At 31.3% G+C, this 20020-nt stretch overlaps 1 protein-coding gene across 1 annotated transcript; it reads right to left on the reverse strand.

Annotated features, from left to right (window-relative positions):
- Positions 1-14770: 14770 nt before the first annotated feature.
- Positions 14771-15825, reverse strand: LOC108486450 (heavy metal-associated isoprenylated plant protein 16-like). Its single transcript, XM_017790513.2, has 3 exons — positions 15589-15825; positions 15436-15514; positions 14771-15342 (listed from the first exon to the last, which is right to left on the reverse strand). Exons 1-3 carry the CDS (start codon positions 15592-15594, stop codon positions 15080-15082), a joined length of 348 nt encoding a protein of 115 aa, XP_017646002.1. The 5' UTR covers positions 15595-15825; the 3' UTR covers positions 14771-15079.
- Between the last annotated feature and the right edge of the window lie 4195 nt (positions 15826-20020).

Here is a 20020-nt window from a genome sequence, read left to right on the forward strand (position 1 = left end):
ATGATATTATAAAATAAAGGATTAAATTATATATAACCACCTAACATTTTAATCGAGAAGTTAATATTGGACTAGCTAAATTATATTAAAATTTAAAAGTATAAAAATTAAAATTAAAATTTAGTTTGAAAATCTTAAACAATGGTTAGCAACGAATATTTTAGGAAAACAATCATGGTTTGGTTATATTTACACATAAATAATAGTCATTTATTAATTATTTATATTGTTTAGCATGTCGTTATTGTAAATTTTAACTTTTAATTTAATAAACTTTTAAATAAACCTAAAATTTAGTTATCGAATTTCACCATATTATTAGAATAGGAAATTAGATTTAATTAAAATAAAATCAATACGACACTTAAAAAGGCAGCCAACTCTGACTATCACCCATTACTTTCCTTTAAAATTAAATTTGAATGCATAATTCTAAGTATAACAAAAATTTAAATTATTATGCCAAAAATAGAATTCAAATTATTCTCTTTCGTTTCTCTATATTTATCATAAATAAGTCAAATATTAACTTAATTAATGTAATGAAACAACAGTTGCATATTTAATATTTAGTGAAATTTGGGTATATACCATAAAACTTTTATAGAAACCATGTATTTACTCCAATCCTTTTAATTACAGAATAATTTAAAATATTTTTATTTAAAATTAATGAATTAAATGATATTTAAATAAACTTTCAAAGTATTAATTTTTAAAAAGAATTAAAAAATCAAAACTTACGTTTCAAATTAAAAATATATTCAGTAAATTGTATGAATAAATTTTAACAAGTGAAAAAATAAATACTGATACAAGGAGGGAAGCCTCTGATATCTTAAGTTTTAGCGAATGGAGCTATCTAAAAGGTGGAATATTAATCATTACCTACGATATGCTTTGCTTGTGGAAAATACGGGCATGCCAAATATATGTGTTCCTTACCTAGTAAAAATCAGTTGGAGGGGAAGAAGAGAACGAAATCTGTTCCAAACCAGAATACAAGCATTGGGGATTGATCGGGCTACGGTCCATGGATGATTGTAGAAAAGAAATCAAGGTGAAATTTTAGGGATTTTAAAAATCAAAAGGCTGGCATCTCGAGAAAGGAATCTTCAAGATTTAGATTTGTTGTTTTAATAGATTTGGGGAGCCAACATGATAAGGGACCTAGGGTCGATTGAATTAATTTGGGAGCAAGTGCAGTGGTGAAGGAGAATCTGAACGAGAAAGTGGAAAATGCAGAGGCTGGTATTAAGATTTTGGGGGGCACTAAAGGGGTGAACATTGAAAGGCCAATGAGAGTTGATAACCCAAGTTTTTCAGATGACAATAAAGGAGTTGGGCAAGGCACATTGGGTTTGGATAAGCCAGATTCAATTTTGAAAATTTTGGGCAAGAGGCCCATGGTTGAAGAAGATGGAAGCATTGTTTTGTTTTCAGCTCCCGTATCGAAAGGTGCAAGTGAAGCAATTTTAGCGTGTTTAAGGGACTCTAGAGCAGTGGAAAATAACAGTAACGGTCCCTTCCAAGTTTCAACTTTGCATACCGACCCCATAGTGTCTAAGCTTAACTCTAGTCATGTGCATAATTTGTAACAGCCCTAGCGCATATCCGTCGCCAAAATAGAGCTACGGAGCATTATCGGAGGTTAACATCTCACACGAACAAATATTCAAAAGATTCAAAACATATCATAAATCATAGCAATATTATTCAAACTCATACACATTGTCCCTTATATGAGCTCTCGGGCCCCTAAAAACACATTAGAAATGAATCGGGACTAAATAAAAAACATATAGAATTTTTTGGAAAAAGTTGAAAATTTTCATACTGCAGGGGTCACACGGCTTAGACACAAGCCCGTGTCTCAGGCTTGTGGGCATTCGAAGTAGGGATACATAGCCGTGTCCCAGTTCATGTTCGTGCCTATGTAACTCTCTAACTTGGGTCACATGGCCAAGCCACACACCCGTATGCCAGCACGTGTACCCTTCAAAATGGCCTCACACGCCTGTGTGCTAGGCCGTGTAACTACCTAACTTACAACCTTTTGTAAGCTACAAGGGACACACGACTGTGTCGCATAGTCGTGTGTCACACACGACTGAGACACACGCCCATGTCTTAGGCCGTGTGGACAAGAAATAGGTCATTTTCAATCCATTTCTTTTACCCAAATTTTTCACACTCATGCAACTCAAATGCACCCAATTCAAGCCTCCAAAATGTACCTAAAATGTGCATAATCAAGCTAAAACAATATGATACCAATTCAGACAACTAATATGCCCTAAGGCACCTCAATTTACATGACATTAAACATATCCAAGTACAAGCATAATCTAGTCATTATCAACTTAATATTTACAACCTAAATTCCATACCATTTCATACTACATTTTCCATATTCAAACATACCAAAATGGCCATTCATAACATGTATACAATTGACCATTTCAACACACAACAATCAAGTACCAAAATGCCAAAATGTTAACAATATAAAACCATTTATACTTGCCAACATAACAACAAAAACTTTCACCAAGGATACCATATTTACAAACCAAATCTATTGGCCATTTCATCCAAAAACAAAATACCTATATATGTCATTATATCCAAGACTTAAAAACGTCAAAACCTACCGATATAGCCTATGGTTAGTGTGATAGATATCCAATGAATTTCCAACCCGAACAAGCCTCCAATTAACTACAAAACATAGAAAATGAACACAAGGTAAGCATGTTATGCTTAGTAAGTTCGTAATATTAATTTATGCTTGTTAATACATTACATAATCTTAAAACACATATGTATCAATCCAACATAAGAATAAATGATTCATAAGCTTAAATCATATGAATTCATCCTTTTCATTGTCATGAAAACACATACTTCCTACCTTCCATAGTAATAAGGTAAATTACATCGAAAACTCTTACCAAAGCTCACACGAAGTAAAATCACAATGGTTGTTACCATCCCTTTCCATAGTTAGATAGTCGAAGCTATCCCTTTCCATATTTTGATGGTCGTCACCGTCCTTTTTCATAGTTGTTGGTCGTCACCATCCCTTTTCATTGTTGATGGTCATCACCATCCCTTTTCATAATTTGATAGCTAAAGCTATCCCTTTTCATAGTTCAATAGCCGAAGCTATCCCTTTCATTAGTCAATGATTGTTGATACACCGTGGGATTTTTCCATCGAGACACAATTTAATATTATAAAATAATAGAATTTAAAACATATAAAATGCTAGTTAAACGTACGAACTTACCTCGACGATAAAATGTAGAAATGAAGTTGATTAATCCAAACTTTTTTTTGCCTCGATCTAAAGCCGTACGAGGTCTATCTTGACCTAAATGAATAAATTCAATAAATTTAATAGCCATTCTATTAAATTCAATCCAAATTCATTTTTTTCAAAATTACACTTTTGCCCCTATTATTTTTTATTTCTTTACAATTTAGTCCTTAAGCTCGTAAAATGAAATTCATGCAATTTCACCCCTACCCAAGCCTAGCCGAATTTCATACAAGCTCACAGTGGCCCATACATTTCATTATTTCATAAATTACACTATGAATATTTCTCATTTTTTCAATTTAATCCCTAATTGGCAAATTCATAAAAAATCACTTTACAATAGTTTGTTTAACAACAATGATTCATTTTCTACCATCAAACTTCACAAACAGCATGAATTCATTAATGGAAAAACTTTAATCTTACAAATTAGTCCCTGGGCTATCTAGATTAAGCTACAACGACTTTAAAAATAAAGAAATCATTAAAAATGAGATCAAAATACATACCATGCTATCAAATGGAAGTGGGCAAACCCTAGCTATGGAGGTTTGATAGTTTCAGTTGAAGAGAACCAGTTTAGAAGGTGATATCCATTTTTTTCCTTTGTTTTTATGATTTTTAACCTTTATTTACTAAATTACTTATTTAACCTTTTAATACATTAAAAATTTCATTAAAACCAAGCCATAAACATCCACTAAATTCATTAATGGTCTAATTGCCACACAAGGACTCTCGCATTAAAGTTCTATAGCCATTTGATACCTTTAGCTACTAGAACTCTACTTTTGCACCTTTTACGATTTAGTCCTTTTTATCGAATTAACCATGCAAATGATAAAATTTCGTAACGAAATTTTTGTAAGATACTACTAACATGTTGTAGACATTAAAATAATAATAAAATAAATATTTTCACGTCATATTTTTTGTCCCAAAATTACTATTCTGATTTCACTAAAAACGAGCTGTTACATAATTCTTTTTATGGCCCTACTCTAATGGCTACTACACACTTTAACCCTACTTTCAAAAGATCAATGAAGAAGGTAGTAGAGTTAAATCCTGTTGTGTTGGACCTAGGTAAACATTCCACGGTTACATTCAAGGAAAATTAAAACCCGAATATTGGTAAATCAGGTTCAAAAGGGCATGGTTCGGGTTATAAAAGAAGCTCGTCTAGATGAGTAAGAAAGCTTAATCGGACCATTGGGGAACGAGGGGAGCTGTTTAAATTAGCGAGAACTTTCAAAGTACCGTTATCTGAATTGATGAACTCAATGGTCGAGTTAATCAATGCTCAACTGAATATGGATGTTGGAAAAGTATCAATGGATTCAGGTGACAAGCCGATTGATGGAACTAGAGTTAATGATCAGTAAATGTCATTTTTGGTTTTTCTGTTTTCTTATGAATTTATCAATATTTTCTTATCTCAAGACAAGAGTTAGTGGGAGTAAGGTAGATAATATTATTGCTAAATTGGGTTTTCATCATTCTCACCAGGTTGAGGCAATTGGGTTTTTTGGGGGCATATGGATTAGTCGAAAGAGTCAGTTCAAATGGAAATTATTTGTACCCACCCTCAGTTTATCTTAATTCAGATTATAGGTGTTATTTATTCTCAGCCTATTTTTATCACTTTTTTCTATGAAAGCCTGGATAGTCGAAAAAGGAATAATCTATGGGAGAATTTAAGGTCTATTATTCCTCCTAGTATTGTACCTTGGCTTGCAATTGGTGACTTTAATGTTATCCTGTCATCTAGTGAAAAGAAAAGTGGTCGTAATTATTTTATTATACCTAATACTTGCTTGTTTAGCCTCACACTGAGCTTGTTAAACTCACCCCATTACCTTAACTTCTCAGGTAATGATCGAACCTAGGATCGAAATTGGCATGCAGACATACGACGGGCCTCGGACTCCACTTTGTCATATTATTTTAATTTAATTATATTTTGAGGCCATTTTATTATTATTATTTTATTATTAGTTTTGGATTGTAAAGTTTCTTTAAACTGTTGTTTGGGACTATTTGATATTTTTGGATTTTTCATGCATGCATGACACTCATATTTGGTATAGATACACGTTCTTTATATATGTTGAAGTGGACTATGCATGATATATGACTAAATTAATAATTTGACTAGTAATGATACATTTTCGATACTAAGAAGGTAACAAAATGTTATTTTTTTTTTGGCAACGCCATCAGTAAGTTTTTTATAAAAACTCACCTAATTCACTAATTTGACCTAAGCATGTTTGGACTAAGTAAATAGACGTTTTTCAAAGTTAGCAATAAAAACCTCGATTTTACAAAAGAGTGTACTTGTAGGTTTTAAACTATTATTGGAGTAGGTTCGACACTAAGGTGTCCAATGTGACATTCACGATTCGGCCATAACGTCTAAGTTGGGTAGGGAAGGTTACAATCCAAATCTTCCACAATGGAAGCAAATGGATGGAAGTGATTCATACTCTATTCGATGAATTTTGCTAGTGATCCAGACCTTAGAAACCAGAGGTTTTGACAGATTCACTTGCATCGCAAATTGTGCAAATTGACCCCTCGATCCTTTATCCATTTGGAGATCAATTTTTACTACCTTTCGAATCAAGCTCCAAATCTCTTGAAGAATTCTCCTTTTGTAAAACAATTTAGAGAGCCTTGAAATACAGACCCAAGCTACAACGTATTGTGGAAAGGCCTCGATGGTCAAAAACTGAGTTGACCAAGGTTGGGTAGACAAATAGTGTCTGAAAATCACCCAGGGACCTTTTAAAAGAACATTATTATAGTCCAAAGTTGATTCAAATTTTTCCAAGTAATAGTCATTACCTATGTCCATCAGCTAGAATCTCATCGTTGGCTTCCATAAGGCACACACCTTATTCTACAAAGCTTTATATCCAATTTTCCTTCCCAACAACTATTATTAATGTCTTTGACATACTTTTTTCAATGAGTGCATAGACCCTATCAAAGAATTCAATAGAGGGCACTCCATCAAAGACACCTTTCCTTACATCTTCCTTTCGAAAATCAAAGTCATCCACTTCCCATTCATCATCCACAACATTATTCGTGGATCCTGTATTCAAGGTAGCATCCCTAAAAGAGATTGGTTTCGATGTTCCATCACTCAGGATTTCCAAATCTCCACCTTCATCTACTGGCTTCTCCTCTTAACGCCTAACTTTCTTCGTAACCCTACCAATCACAATCTCTGATTGTTCGCTCATTTTACATTGATTTTAATATTTGATTATACAACCGAAATCAAAAGTTATATTTTAGCCAAAATCAATACAGTACATAAATTTCGTTGACCTAAAACACTCAGTAACAAAGTCAATAAATTAATTATAGTTAAATTCTATATTGAAATTATGACAAATACACAAAATTATACAAATACTTTTCCATATCTTTGACTAATCCAATACTCTCAAATGGTATAAAAAATATCACATACATTTTACTATTTAATTATTACAATTTTAGTATACTTCATTATTGACTAACCGAATGTGATTTCAAATATCACATAAACAAAAATTTGGATTTCAAGAACAAAAGTTTCAAAACAAGTGATTAATTAAATTGTAAAGAATAAGTTATGAAAAATTCAATTAAATAAAGTTATTATTAATAAATGCAAATCAAAAGAAAATATATTTAATTAATCTATACATTATATAGCAATATAACAATATTTTCATATAAAGCCAAGTTAATATGCAAATTTTTAAGTCATATTATGAATAGAATTGTCCTAAACATTATTATATATTTGAATATAATCAACAAAAACAATTAATGGCAATTAACAAGAACAAATTCATTCTAATCCAATAGCCACATGTATTTAAATCCTATTTACTTATGTATTATTGATTAAACAAATAATTAGTTGATTTAATATTCAAATATTTCTATAAATATATACTTTAACTTTATACTTTGTACAACCATCAACGATATTATACATCAAATACAGTTCACCTAATTAATGGATTTTAAATTACTTTTCTTAGGTTATTAACAAGTGCATTTTCAATGTAAATACTATATTACTTTCCCATTCATTTGTTGAATTCAAAAATTGTGAATTAACTTCAACTTATATTTAACTTGTGCATTGTTTTATTTTTAAAAAATTACTTTTATAATAAGCATCCTGCTGCCAATCGAAATTGATTTGAGATTGATTTCACATTTAAAGATGCTTATTGTTTAGGTTGATTAAATGCAAGCAATCTCTTGTGTTCAAATTCAAGACTACGACTTGGGGGGTTTAGTGAAATTTTTTTGTGTAGAGAATTTCCTGTCTATGTTGGTTATGTTAAGTTTATGAACGTTTATTATGAAAATAGGATGTGATTCTTTGCCAAGAGAGGGTGTTACTAGACTGTCATGAGACTAGAACTTAAGTCTCGCAAATCGCGCAGCCTTAGGCAATTCCTTTGCTTCAAATATGCCAGAGTTAGCCTATCTCTCAAAAGTGAGAATTCTTCAATGAGAATTCTCAAATGCACCGAAATAAAGAGGAAGCAAACTCAAAAGATAAAGAAACTCAAATCAAACATAAAAGCTACAATAAAGTAATGTGCACAATGTGTTTGAGTAAATTCTATCAAATATATTTAATAACTATGAATGAAATGATTAAAAATGATGGGGGAAGGCCTCTTTTTATAGTTGAGCTCCCCTAGATCCAATGATATAGTTTAAATGACATTGACGATCAAGATTAAAACATATCTACAAGATGGGAGTAGTAAAGGATTTAAACACTATACAATCTTATCCTTTAGGATTTACAATATTCACCATGACAACTATAGTTTTACTAGAGTGTTCCACTAGGCTACCAAAGTACTCTAGTTTTACTAAAGTGTTCCACTGGGCCACTAAAGCTTTAAGTAGATTGGGCTTCTTCATGTGTTCGAAGAATCGGGCTAGTTTAAGTGGGTCAAATGAGCCCTATTTAATCAATTGACCTTTATGGGACGTTTTGTGTGCATTCGTTATGATTTTTAATTTGCGACCTGTGACATTCCCCCTCACCCATTCTCGTGACTCCATCGTTGCATCCTTTGGAATGATATTGATTTGACGCGTCTAAGAATTTTCTTAATGCTTTGGCCAATTCCCAACCATTCTTTTTGTTTGGTAGTTTCGTCCCTTGAAACATTTGTCTCGACTTATGTCTCTACTATCGTCTAACTGCAATTGTTTCTCTCTTTTGTACATTTTGATCTTAAGAGGCTAGCACTCTTACTCGCCCCCATTGTGACTCGCCTCAATTGGGATCCCCTCCAGTTGAGTATTGCCACTAACTCTGGTTGTAAGCCTCTCAACTTACCCGTTTCAGAACTTTGAAAGTAACCATATGTCTTGATGAACCTAAGATGATATGGCATTTGCTCTTGATAACACTAGCAAATTGTAACCAACAACCATGATTAACTTTCTTTTTAGTTATCATGCCTACACAAAAAAAAATCGGCTTTCATTAACACGTTGAAGAAATCCTTTCGACCCGAAAAAGAGAAAGAAATGAATTAGTAGACATATTTTAAAAGTGGGTCTAGAAGAACAATGTCCTTCAATTTTCTAGGATCGTACGGTACCTTATAGTTATTAGTCCATTTCCGATAATGTTGATAATGGTCAAATGACTCTTGGTAATCACATAAACTAGTCAAATATTTATCGATGTGTGCATAGTTATTAATGATTAAACTCAATGCAATGTTAAACTCGATAATTGACAATTTAAATTACTTCCCTCTAAGGTGAAACTTAACTACACCAATACTATTTAATGTAAAGTTTTCAAGCATATTGAATTCATAAGTGGTATAAAATTCATGAGTTAACTCAATTAACACTAGACAATTAATCACCGAGTAATTTTACCAATCAATATTTTCAAACAATCCAAATACATCATTATGAATATTCAAAGCATCTAAAGTCAACTCGTGAACATACTTTCAATGCGTAATGGATTTGCGACAAAGGTCTGCATACTATTTCCTTTCAGTTGCTTTGTTGAACGTTAAGGGCTTCTGTAATTCAGGTTCTGCAATTGGTAAAACATGCTTTCCCTTGTTGAGTCAATTCTGATGTTTTGATGCTTCATGCGTTGGCTTGGAGATGAGTTGAACGATAGCTAAGCTCATGTCAACAACCTCGGCTCACTTCGTTAAAGCCTTGGTAGTGGTCTTGCCCATCGCACAATCTTAGTTGAGTAGAAATGATATCGTTTCAGTAGTTGTGCACATTTGTGGACAAGTAAGTGAAGATGTTGGATCTACTGCCCTTAGTGTAAGTATTCTCATTCATGTATACTTGCATTTTTCGAACAATTTTAAAACTTCCACTATAACTATAAAAGCTATTTTCTTAACTAATTATTCCAACAACATATTGTCCTCTCTACCTTTTTCAATGTCATATTTCAACGCCTGTCAACACCTAAACTACTCCCTGCCTCTCCGCCCCAATATTCCCTTAATATTTTTGTAATATCCTGATTTTGGGCCTAGTCGGAATAGTGGTTTCGTGACCACAAAATTCGAGATAGAAATAATTATTTTATGATTATTTTAAGGTCTATGATATGATTGCATAATTGTGTGAAAATTTCGTGAAGAAATTTTATGCATAAAGTGCTTAATTTGAAATTTAGGACTAAATTGAATAAATTGCAAAACTTGTGTTCTAGAAGTATTTTGCATAAAATTGAATTAGATTATTAATTAGAGGTCCTTAAAGAGAATTTTACCAATTTCTAAGTCTATGGACAAAAATTAGGACATGGAAGGAATTTTGGAAAGTTTAGTAGTAAGGGCATTTTGGTCATTTAGGGTAAAATGAATTAAAATACAAAATTAAAAGCCAATTTTGCTCATCTTCAACCCCATGGCCGAATATAGCAAGGAGAAACCATGGCTAGGGTTTTCAAGCTTCCAAGCTCGATTGTAAGTCCGTTCTAGCCTCGTTTTTAATGATTTTACGTTTTTGAGTCCCTAGCTCGATTTAGCTTATGCTAGCAATAATTTAACCTAGGGTTTATATTTGGAAAAATACCCATAGGTGAAATTTGTGCAATTTGGTGTTTTATGATAGAATGTGAGGTTTTAAATTATGTTAGACAACTTGTGCTACTCGGTTTTAAGTGAAAACGAGCAAAAGGGCTTAATCGGTAAAAATACCTAATAGTCATAAGTACATGTTAGAGTGAGAATTTGATGTTGCCATAGAAGGGAAAAATGATCAGCATGTCATAAAACATAAGAAAATAGGCTGAATTTTAATTTACGAGCTTTGGGGCAAAAGTGTAAATATGCAAAAGTTTAGGGGCAAAATTGTAATTTTTCCAAAATATGATTTTGGGTCAATTTGAATAATGTGAGTCCTAATTAGACTATATTTTAAATGATAGAGCAAGGAAAACTGAAATTCGGGCTAAAATGGGGAAAATACCAAGTTGTGGACGAAATGGTAAAATAGCCATTTTAGCATACGAGGTAAGTTCATATGTAAATGTTGGTAACATAGTTATTATTTTAAATGTTTTAATGTTATTTAAATGATATGATAATTATTATGAAATATCATACTTGTGACAATTGTTTGATAATATGTCAAATTATGTGATATACTTGGAAAATGTGAAATACTACAGAGTATCGATATCGGCATTCCGTAGAAGATGGTTGAGACACATGATTGGGAAAAGGTCCGTTGAACCTTAGGAATGGATTAGGATACAAGTGACATGTCACTAGGATGGTTGAGCATCCGAACTCGTTGAGTTGAGTCCGAGTTCACTTATGGATGCGGCGTCCGAACTCGTTGAGTTGAGTCCGAGTTCGTGAGATGTAACTAGGCATCCGAACTCGTTGAGTTGAGTCCGAGTTCACTTATGGATCTGAACGCCGAGCTCGTTGAGTTGAGTCCGAGTTCACTTATGGGCGGGTTACATGGTAGCTTGGCTACATATGTGGCACTTATGTGCAAACTTTCCATGTATCCGAATTATATTCGATGTGTTCAACGGGTAAAGTTCTACTCAAATGGAGGAATACTCAAGATGAAAGGGACGTATTGGTAAGTGTTGTGAAATGGATACTTTGAACAGGTATGTACTTAACCCTCGGGTTGAAAACTCGATATAACAACAATATGGTAAGATGATAAATGAAAAGGTGATATGAATGTCTTGGTGATGATTATGCAAATGATGTTTTATGTTTGCTTATATGGTTATGTTACTTGCTATTTGCATGTGAGCTTACTAAGCATTTATGCTTACTCCTCCTTTTCATTCCTTGTAGTGTTGACAAGCCAGCTCGGAAATCGGAAGCGGTCGGAGGCACGCTCACACTATCCAGTATACCATCTTGGCATAATGGCTTGTATATTTTGAGTATGGCATGTATAGCATTATAATCATTTTATATGTATGGTCTTATGATATGGTTATTGAGTGGTATGGAAATAGAAATGCTTGGTAATGATTAGCCATTGGAATGGCTAATCATGATCATATTTGGTATTATGTATGTCAAATTGCTAGCTAATCCATGGAAACCATGAAATAGGTTAAATTTACCATAAAATAGATTCAGACAGCAGCAGTGACGTGAGTTTGAAAAATCACTAAAAATAGTAGAAATGGAATTAAATAATGAATAAGTTATGGAATCGAAGCTTGATGAGTCTATTTTCATATGGAATAAGCGAAACAGGTATATGAGCTATATTTTATGAGATGTTTAAATTTTTGTGAAACAGGGCCAGAGCGATTTCTGGATCCCTGTTCTGACTTTGGAAATTCACCATAAATTTTACAAAGATAATTAGAAGTCACGCTTTATATGTACAGATTCCTTATTGAGTTTAGTTTTATTAGAGACAAACGGCATAGTCATTGAAGGTCTGTATAGGAGATATCTGATTCGTAATATACAGAGGTCGAGTAGTTGAACCCTGAAACAGGGAGACTTTAACTAATAAAATGTACTAATTGGCCCAACCAAAATTCTAGAAAAATTAGTAGATATATATATGAGTCTAGTTTCAGGAAAAATTTACGGAATTGGATTTGAGTTTAGTAACTCGAGATATGATTTTTAAAGCGATTGTGATGCGTTAGCCGACTTGTCTGAAATTTTAAAATGAATTGTATGAGCTGTTTAATTAATGAATTAAGTCCGTTAACACCTCGTGTTCGACTCGGAAACGGTCTCAGTGCGGGTGTTACAATTTTCAACTTAAAAAAATTGAAAAGAAAGTGTAAAAACTGAAACGAAGTGGTCAAGCTTACCAAGCACTAAAACTAACACCATATGAACTACCATAGAAGAAAAAAGGTTTGCAGAAAGAAAGAAACTTTGAAATTTTTTCAAACTTTGATAAAAAAAAATGAAACACCATGGCCCAAGAATTTATACACTCTTTTGGCTAGAGAAAGGCTTGGTCTCGAATCACCAACAATAATATCACACCTAGTAGTTTCTAAATTCAAACAACAAGAAATTATTAGCGTTGTTTCCTAATGATGTGTTGTAACACACAACTATTAATACGCATATGTGAACGTGCGAGGTTTGGTAAAACATTGGCTAGATGTGTCTTTCAAGGGCATAGGCTTGTTGTTCCAAATTCTAAGTGTTTCCTACTAATTGTAGAGCCTTCGCCCTTGAACACACATCACCCTTCCTTTAAAGAAAGGACTTGATTATGCCTTGAGGCAAGCCACCATATAACATCCCTCTCAATTAGAGGGAAATTGTTATACCCTAGTTGTCCAAACAAAGAAGTAAGAACACAAACGGTGTGAACAAACCCCTTGGAGGAAACTCCCTGTGCTAGCAATTGAGCGAGTCCCACTGGTGAACCCCCACACCAAAATTTTGTCACAACCTCCCATTCGATGTAACACAAGGCAAATAATAACGCCACCCTACCTAGATTTTTACCATAAGGCCACTCGACTACTTCACTCTAACTCGTCAAAAGCAACTCCCTATATGGAACTTAGAGATACAAGACTAAGGCCCAAAGTAGCCAAGCCTTAGAAGGCTCTCTCTCTCTCTTTCCCTCTTCACCTTACCATCTTTGACCACTACATATTCTCTCTGCCTTATCCAACGAACACATCAAAACTTGCAACAAGCAAAAAGCAACACTAATTCTTTGAGAAATCAATAGATGATTTGATGTAGTAGTTGTTGATCTTTGATTTCTCCATTACCCTTTGAACTAAATGTAGTTTAAAATATATTAAGGATTAAAAACGCTTTATCACCTTAACAAGATGTTAAATATATAATATTATTTATAATTATAGTATATAAAATAAAATATAAAATATTTATTAATATTTGGGTTGACTTTAGACTTGAAAATGTCGTCCAATCCATTTTTAAAACATGACCGAAGTTAATACTTTTGATCTTGTATTTTTATTCAAATTCTCTTAAATATTATACTTTTAAATTTAGATGGTAGCTCTATTTTATTAAAAGTTTCAAATTTTCAAAAATATTTTTGGTAAAAAGTAAAACCTAATTTTATTTTGCTATGGAAACAACATATATATTTTTTACCTTTTAGATGTTTCTAAAACCTTGCATGTTACTTTAGCTGTTCAAGAAAGAATTGTTAAATTAATCCAACTTTACAATTGGTTTTCATAATTGACGTGTGTTTTATGAATTACGGCTACAAATAGGGAAACCGCTCTTAGCATAATTACCCATGGGTTTAACAACTCCAAAGATAATAAATTCATATATGTTTCCGATTTTTCTTAATTTTAAAATTAAATAAATTATTTTTTAAATTTTTCTAAATTTGAAATTGAGCAATTAAGGACAATTATCACCGTGTTCATTTCTTCTATCAATTTATTCTACTTTTAATTAGTATAATAATTCTCAATATTTACGCATTCATCAATTTAATTTTAATTCTAAAAATTTAACCCTCGACATTCATATATTCTATAATTTGTTCCTAATTTTAAAATTTTTGATATTCAATGAGAGCTAAATTTGTTAAAAATTTTAGAATCATAATCAAAATGATAGAATTTATAAATATTGAGGTTAAATATGTTATTATACCAATCGAAAGCAAGATAATTTGATGAAAACAAGGTAAACGGTATGTTTATGTCCTTAATTGCTTATTTTCGAAATTGATACCCCATTTTTTTAGAAAGATCAATTTATTTAATTTTGAAATTGAAAGAGAGTACCAAAAATATTGAAGAATGAAAATTAAATGTTTTTTTAATAGTAGGAGGAAATTTAGTTAAGAGTGAGGACAAAGGGTGCAGGTATATAAAATTTGAATCTTTAACCGGTTATATATGCCCATGTATAAAAAAAAGTTAATTGTATGAATAAATTTAGGCTTAAAAGGCTATTGATTTTGGAACTTGTCCTTTTACATCTCCCAAAATCACAATATTGGTTAGAAAGAAAGTGAGAAAACAAAGGATGAAATACAGACGAGAACATGAGAACTCACTAAAGAAATCAACCGGCTATAATTGTACAACACATGGAAGCCCTTCCTCACGTATATATATATATCATGAACTGCAAAGATAAAAAGTAATAAATTTCTCCCAGCTCATCAGTTGTGGGATCAATTAAAGGCCACGGATGGAGGTGTGGGATTGGTTTTATGGGTTTCCCTTGTAATAAAAATACTTCACATGATGGAGCAAGGGTCTTGTTGATGAGCATATGGCAACTCTTGATACACATATAAAGGCTGATTATAAGGCCATACATAGGCGGCGGGGGGCTCCTTGGCCTCTTCCTTCTTTTCACCGCCGACAGCACTAACGCTCACTAGCTCCGCATGCCCCACGCTCTTCCTTAGCCGACTTGTTAGCTGAACTGCGTCCACCCCATCTCCTGTTACCTCTATTTGGCTCTTGTCATCTCCTTTCAATGAAGCTGACTCCACCCCTATGAATCCCATTAATAAACACAGCAACGTTAAATTCTAATTTCATCATAAACTTTAAAACATTTCAATTGAGTCATCGTATGGATGATTACCTGAGAAACCGACTACTACCTTCAAGGCCTTGGAGCGGGATTTCTCGTCGCTCATAGTCACCTTCACTACCATCGTTTGCTGCAAAAAAGAACAACTCAATTCAGACTCTTCATGGTATTTGATATCATAAACACATACTCTACTTTCCATACCTTCATGGTGTCAAGAACAGAGCTGTTTTAGTTTTCCTAAAGAGAGTGGCAGAAATGTGGAAAATATCGAGAGAGGAACTACTTGTGCTGTTTGTTTTGTGTGGGAAAATATGAGTTGGTCAATTTATAGAGGCTGTGTTGTGAGTTTGGGCGATATTTCTGTGAAAGCTCCAGGAAGAAAGCTGTTGACCCTACCAAGTTTTACTTGGTCACCTCTTTCACTCCGGTCCCCTACTTTCTTTTCATCAATTTTTTTTATATAATATGACTTCTTCTCCATCCAAGCAAATAACACAAATTCATTCATGATTCATACTATATATATGAAATGCTGATGCTTGGGACTTTCTAATCATCATTGATGAAGAAACAAGCGCATTCATATTAATCATATCATAATAATTTACGTGACAAATATATTTATAAAAAAATTATTTAAAAATCAAATGAAATTTTAATTGAAAGGATAAAGAATTGTAGTTTTAAGTTTAATTCTCATCTACTAAATTTTTTTTTATAGATTTCACATGATTGAAATGACAAATATATCTCCACAATAATATTTTTAATTTATAAAAAATATTTTTGATAATTGCTCAACTAACTTGAAACCGGGATGATACCATATCAATGAGGGGGTGGATATGTATTTGATTTTGTTGATGACTCTTGATAACATTAGGATTTAGCCTTATGCAATAGGAAATAATTGTTCAACAAGGGATGATAACATGAAGGGGTAGACAGTGACCTTGCCCGTCAAAAAGTGATAGATTTTTCATTTAGTTCATTATATTTTTATGAAATTACATATTAATATAATAATAAAATTATATTTTAATACCCAATAATTTAAAATTTATCTTTGACCCCTTTTTAAACAACCTTTTAATTTCGTCCCAATGTTGAACCAAAGTATTATAATTCCAACCAGATCTTGTTGGCATAGAATATTTAAATTTGATTGAATTTGACTCTAATTATTTATTTTTATTAAAATTTAGTTATAAAATATGTAGAATAAAATTTATGAAAACATTCAAAATGAAAGAAATAGAATTCATGATTACATAACTTGTGGATATATACAACTTAATTAAATGGGTCATTGTCATGAAATAGGCATACTATAATTATTTTAAAATTCTAAATCCATTTACCTTATGCATTATATTGATGGTTTTTAAGTAATTGCGTCTGAATAAACAAATCTTTTAAATTTGTTTGGTTTTGTATTCAACAAAATTTAAACTTCTTTGTATTCTTTTATTTAAAATAAGATAATATTTGGATATATTTACTTGTAATTATTATAATTGGTGAGTTTTAATTGATTGGGATTGTTTAAGCAACCCACGTAATCATTAGTCTTGTGCCAGATCTTGAGTAGCTTTATCGAGATCAAAAGTAAATTGTGCAAAAGCTTCTAATTCGGTGAATTGTACCAGCAACTTGTTTCATAGCTTTAATTTGAGCTACAGGTCTTACTCTGGAGACAAAAATCCTCACATTAATAGCAAGTCCGGTTTAGCATTGAATAGATCGGCGGATAAGAAAATTTGTCTATCTGTAAAGGAAATCACATTAGTAAGAATATACGTTGAAGCGTCTCCCGACTAGATCTCAACTATTGGTAAAGCAATCATATTTCCTTCACCTAACTGAAAACTTGATTTAGTGGCTTTTTTTAAAAGGCGTCAATGCAAATAAAAAAATATCTCCTAAATAAGCTTCACGACTCGACGATCTTTGTAATAGGAGTACCTAATGACACTTTTCAATTCTTAAGGGGAGGGTGAGAATTAAAGTAATTACACCCAAATTCAATTTAAAATTTTTTTTACACAAATTCTAAAATTATATTATAAGCATAACATGTACGAAGTTTTGGATGATTATGACAAAAATTTCTTATATTATAAATTTTAAAAATATATATTATTAAAATATTTGTATATTTTATAAAGTTATAAAAAATCTTATTTAAATCCTAAAAAAATTCTAAAATTATGGCCAAAAGATAATAACATGTTATAAATATTTTATAATATATTTATTTATAATTTTTTTGACCAAGTATGAACTTAATTTATTTAGGATTCATGCTAAAAATAATACTTTTATTAATAAAAATGTTATAATTTTTCTTATCATAATTTATTTATAAAAATAACTTGTAACACTAATGACAAAAAGTATATTATTTATAGTAATTGTTATGAAAGTTTTAGACAATTTATAAAGTTTTTTTTTATCAAGGTTAAATATTATAATTTTATATTATATTGACTTAATTTACATATTATGTAAAGGGATATAATCTAGAATAAATATTTTTCAAATTAAGTTTATTTAAGTTTTTATAATTAAAGTTATATATTATTTGAACTATGAACTTAAATATTATAAGATCGATACTAATTATGCAAATAGAAAATGTTTTCTTACACCATTTTGTGATATATGTTACTATTTGAGAGAATGATGCTAGACATAAGCACCATAAAAAACTCGTGAACTCTTTAATTTGACACATTCAAAGTTTTGAAATGTGGTTGAGAAAACATTTGTTGTTATAAAAAAAATATTTCTCATATTAACAATATCAATCTAGTATAACATAGAAAAAAAAAAGGTGGATCGTACTAGTATGTTGCATATTTTATAACTTCAATCATAGGTGGAATTGAGATGATCCATATATTTCAAATAGTACATGGAAGAATGAGATCTTGATAATCTTAATGATGCAAATTCAAAGTCAGATAATGTTGAACTCGATCAAAGACTCAAAAATGATAATAAGAAGCATATGTTAAATATTAAAGATGGAATAATCTAAAAATATCTACTAGAACAATTAGATAAAATTGCATATAATGTTTATTTTTCTTGTTATTTTTATTATTAATCATATTATCATATACTTTTAGACTAACATAATACATATGATGATTTGATTTTAATTTTTGTTGTTTAAAATTTTTTGATCATTCTAATAATTTTATAATAATTAATATTTTTTAAATATATAAATTATGTAACTATATAATTATAATTTGTACTATGAAACATAACTTAGGAAATTACGATGTAATTATACTCTTGTTAATCAAACACATCTAGAAAATTACTCTATATTGTCTCAAAAGAAATATTTTTATGAACATTGAATAATTACTCTCTCCAACAACAAACAAACATATTCATATACATATAAATGAAAACGTTCATGTACTGGTTGAAGCCAAAATTGAAGATTATGATAATATTTTTCTAATTTTACAATATTTTATTTTCTAATTAAAGATTAAAAACAAATTAAAATTTTCAACTTCCTAAAAAAATTAAATAAAATTGCATTTAAATCAAATAAAAATTAAACTTCAAAATAAAAAAATATTTAAAAAAATATTAATAATATTAAAAAGTATTTAAGTATTCTTAATTTCTTCTTCTTCAATCTATCAGGTTAGTCGTTATTTTCGATATTCATCTTTTCTTCAATTTATCTATCAACTCCTTTAACTTCTAATATGATAAATTGTCTTTTAATGTCCATTCATTTGTTTAATTTCATAATAAAAACAATACTCTTTGCAGAGAATCAACCTTATGTAAAATTGACATTTTCTTTCTCATCCTTCTAAATTGAGTTATCTTAAAAAAATAGTGTTGGAAAGATCTAGTTAAGAAAACACTTTAGTTACAACAAAAGTTTAAATATGTTCTTAAAATTGAGTCGTTGTGATATTTATAATGATAAGCCTAAACTAGAATTATACTTGTGTTTTGTGCTAGGCAGACTCAAGTCCATCTGCTATATAGCCATACATGATACAAAAATAAACAAGTGGCTCACTAGCAAACGCAACTCTAGCGTAGTCCCCTTCGTCAGATCCTTTTACTATCAAAATGCTTGAGGATGAAAAGTATCGGACTAAGTTCATTTAAACTTAGTAAGCTCCAAAATAGACACAATTAGTTTTACCAGGATTCTGATAATCAACAAGCATCAATACTCGTAAGAAAAGAGCAACAGACTTTTTCGTGAGGCTCTGTTATACAGACATAATACACTAATTGCCATCCATAGTTCCTTGGCGGAAAATTACTCCAATTTAATATAACACATACAACACTTAGGCCGACACATTTCGCCTATTTATACATGTCTCCCACAACCCTGCATGGTTATCAACAACTTATCCTTGTGCCAGCCTCAGACCCATATCTCAGAAATCAAAATCACATACCGGTCATATTTATTTTCATTTCATATCCTTGTTAAGTCAAACACGTGTCCTCCCACAAGGTTGGGTCACGATCTGCTAGTCCAGTTTGCAATATAGTTGCCCTACTAGAGGCATCATGTATAGGTCTCCCTTCCACAATTTTCACATATCATAAATTATCTGGTACTGGGCTCGTG

Source organism: Gossypium arboreum, chromosome 7, assembly GCF_025698485.1.
Source record: "Gossypium arboreum isolate Shixiya-1 chromosome 7, ASM2569848v2, whole genome shotgun sequence".
Lineage (NCBI taxonomy): Eukaryota > Viridiplantae > Streptophyta > Magnoliopsida > Malvales > Malvaceae > Gossypium > Gossypium arboreum.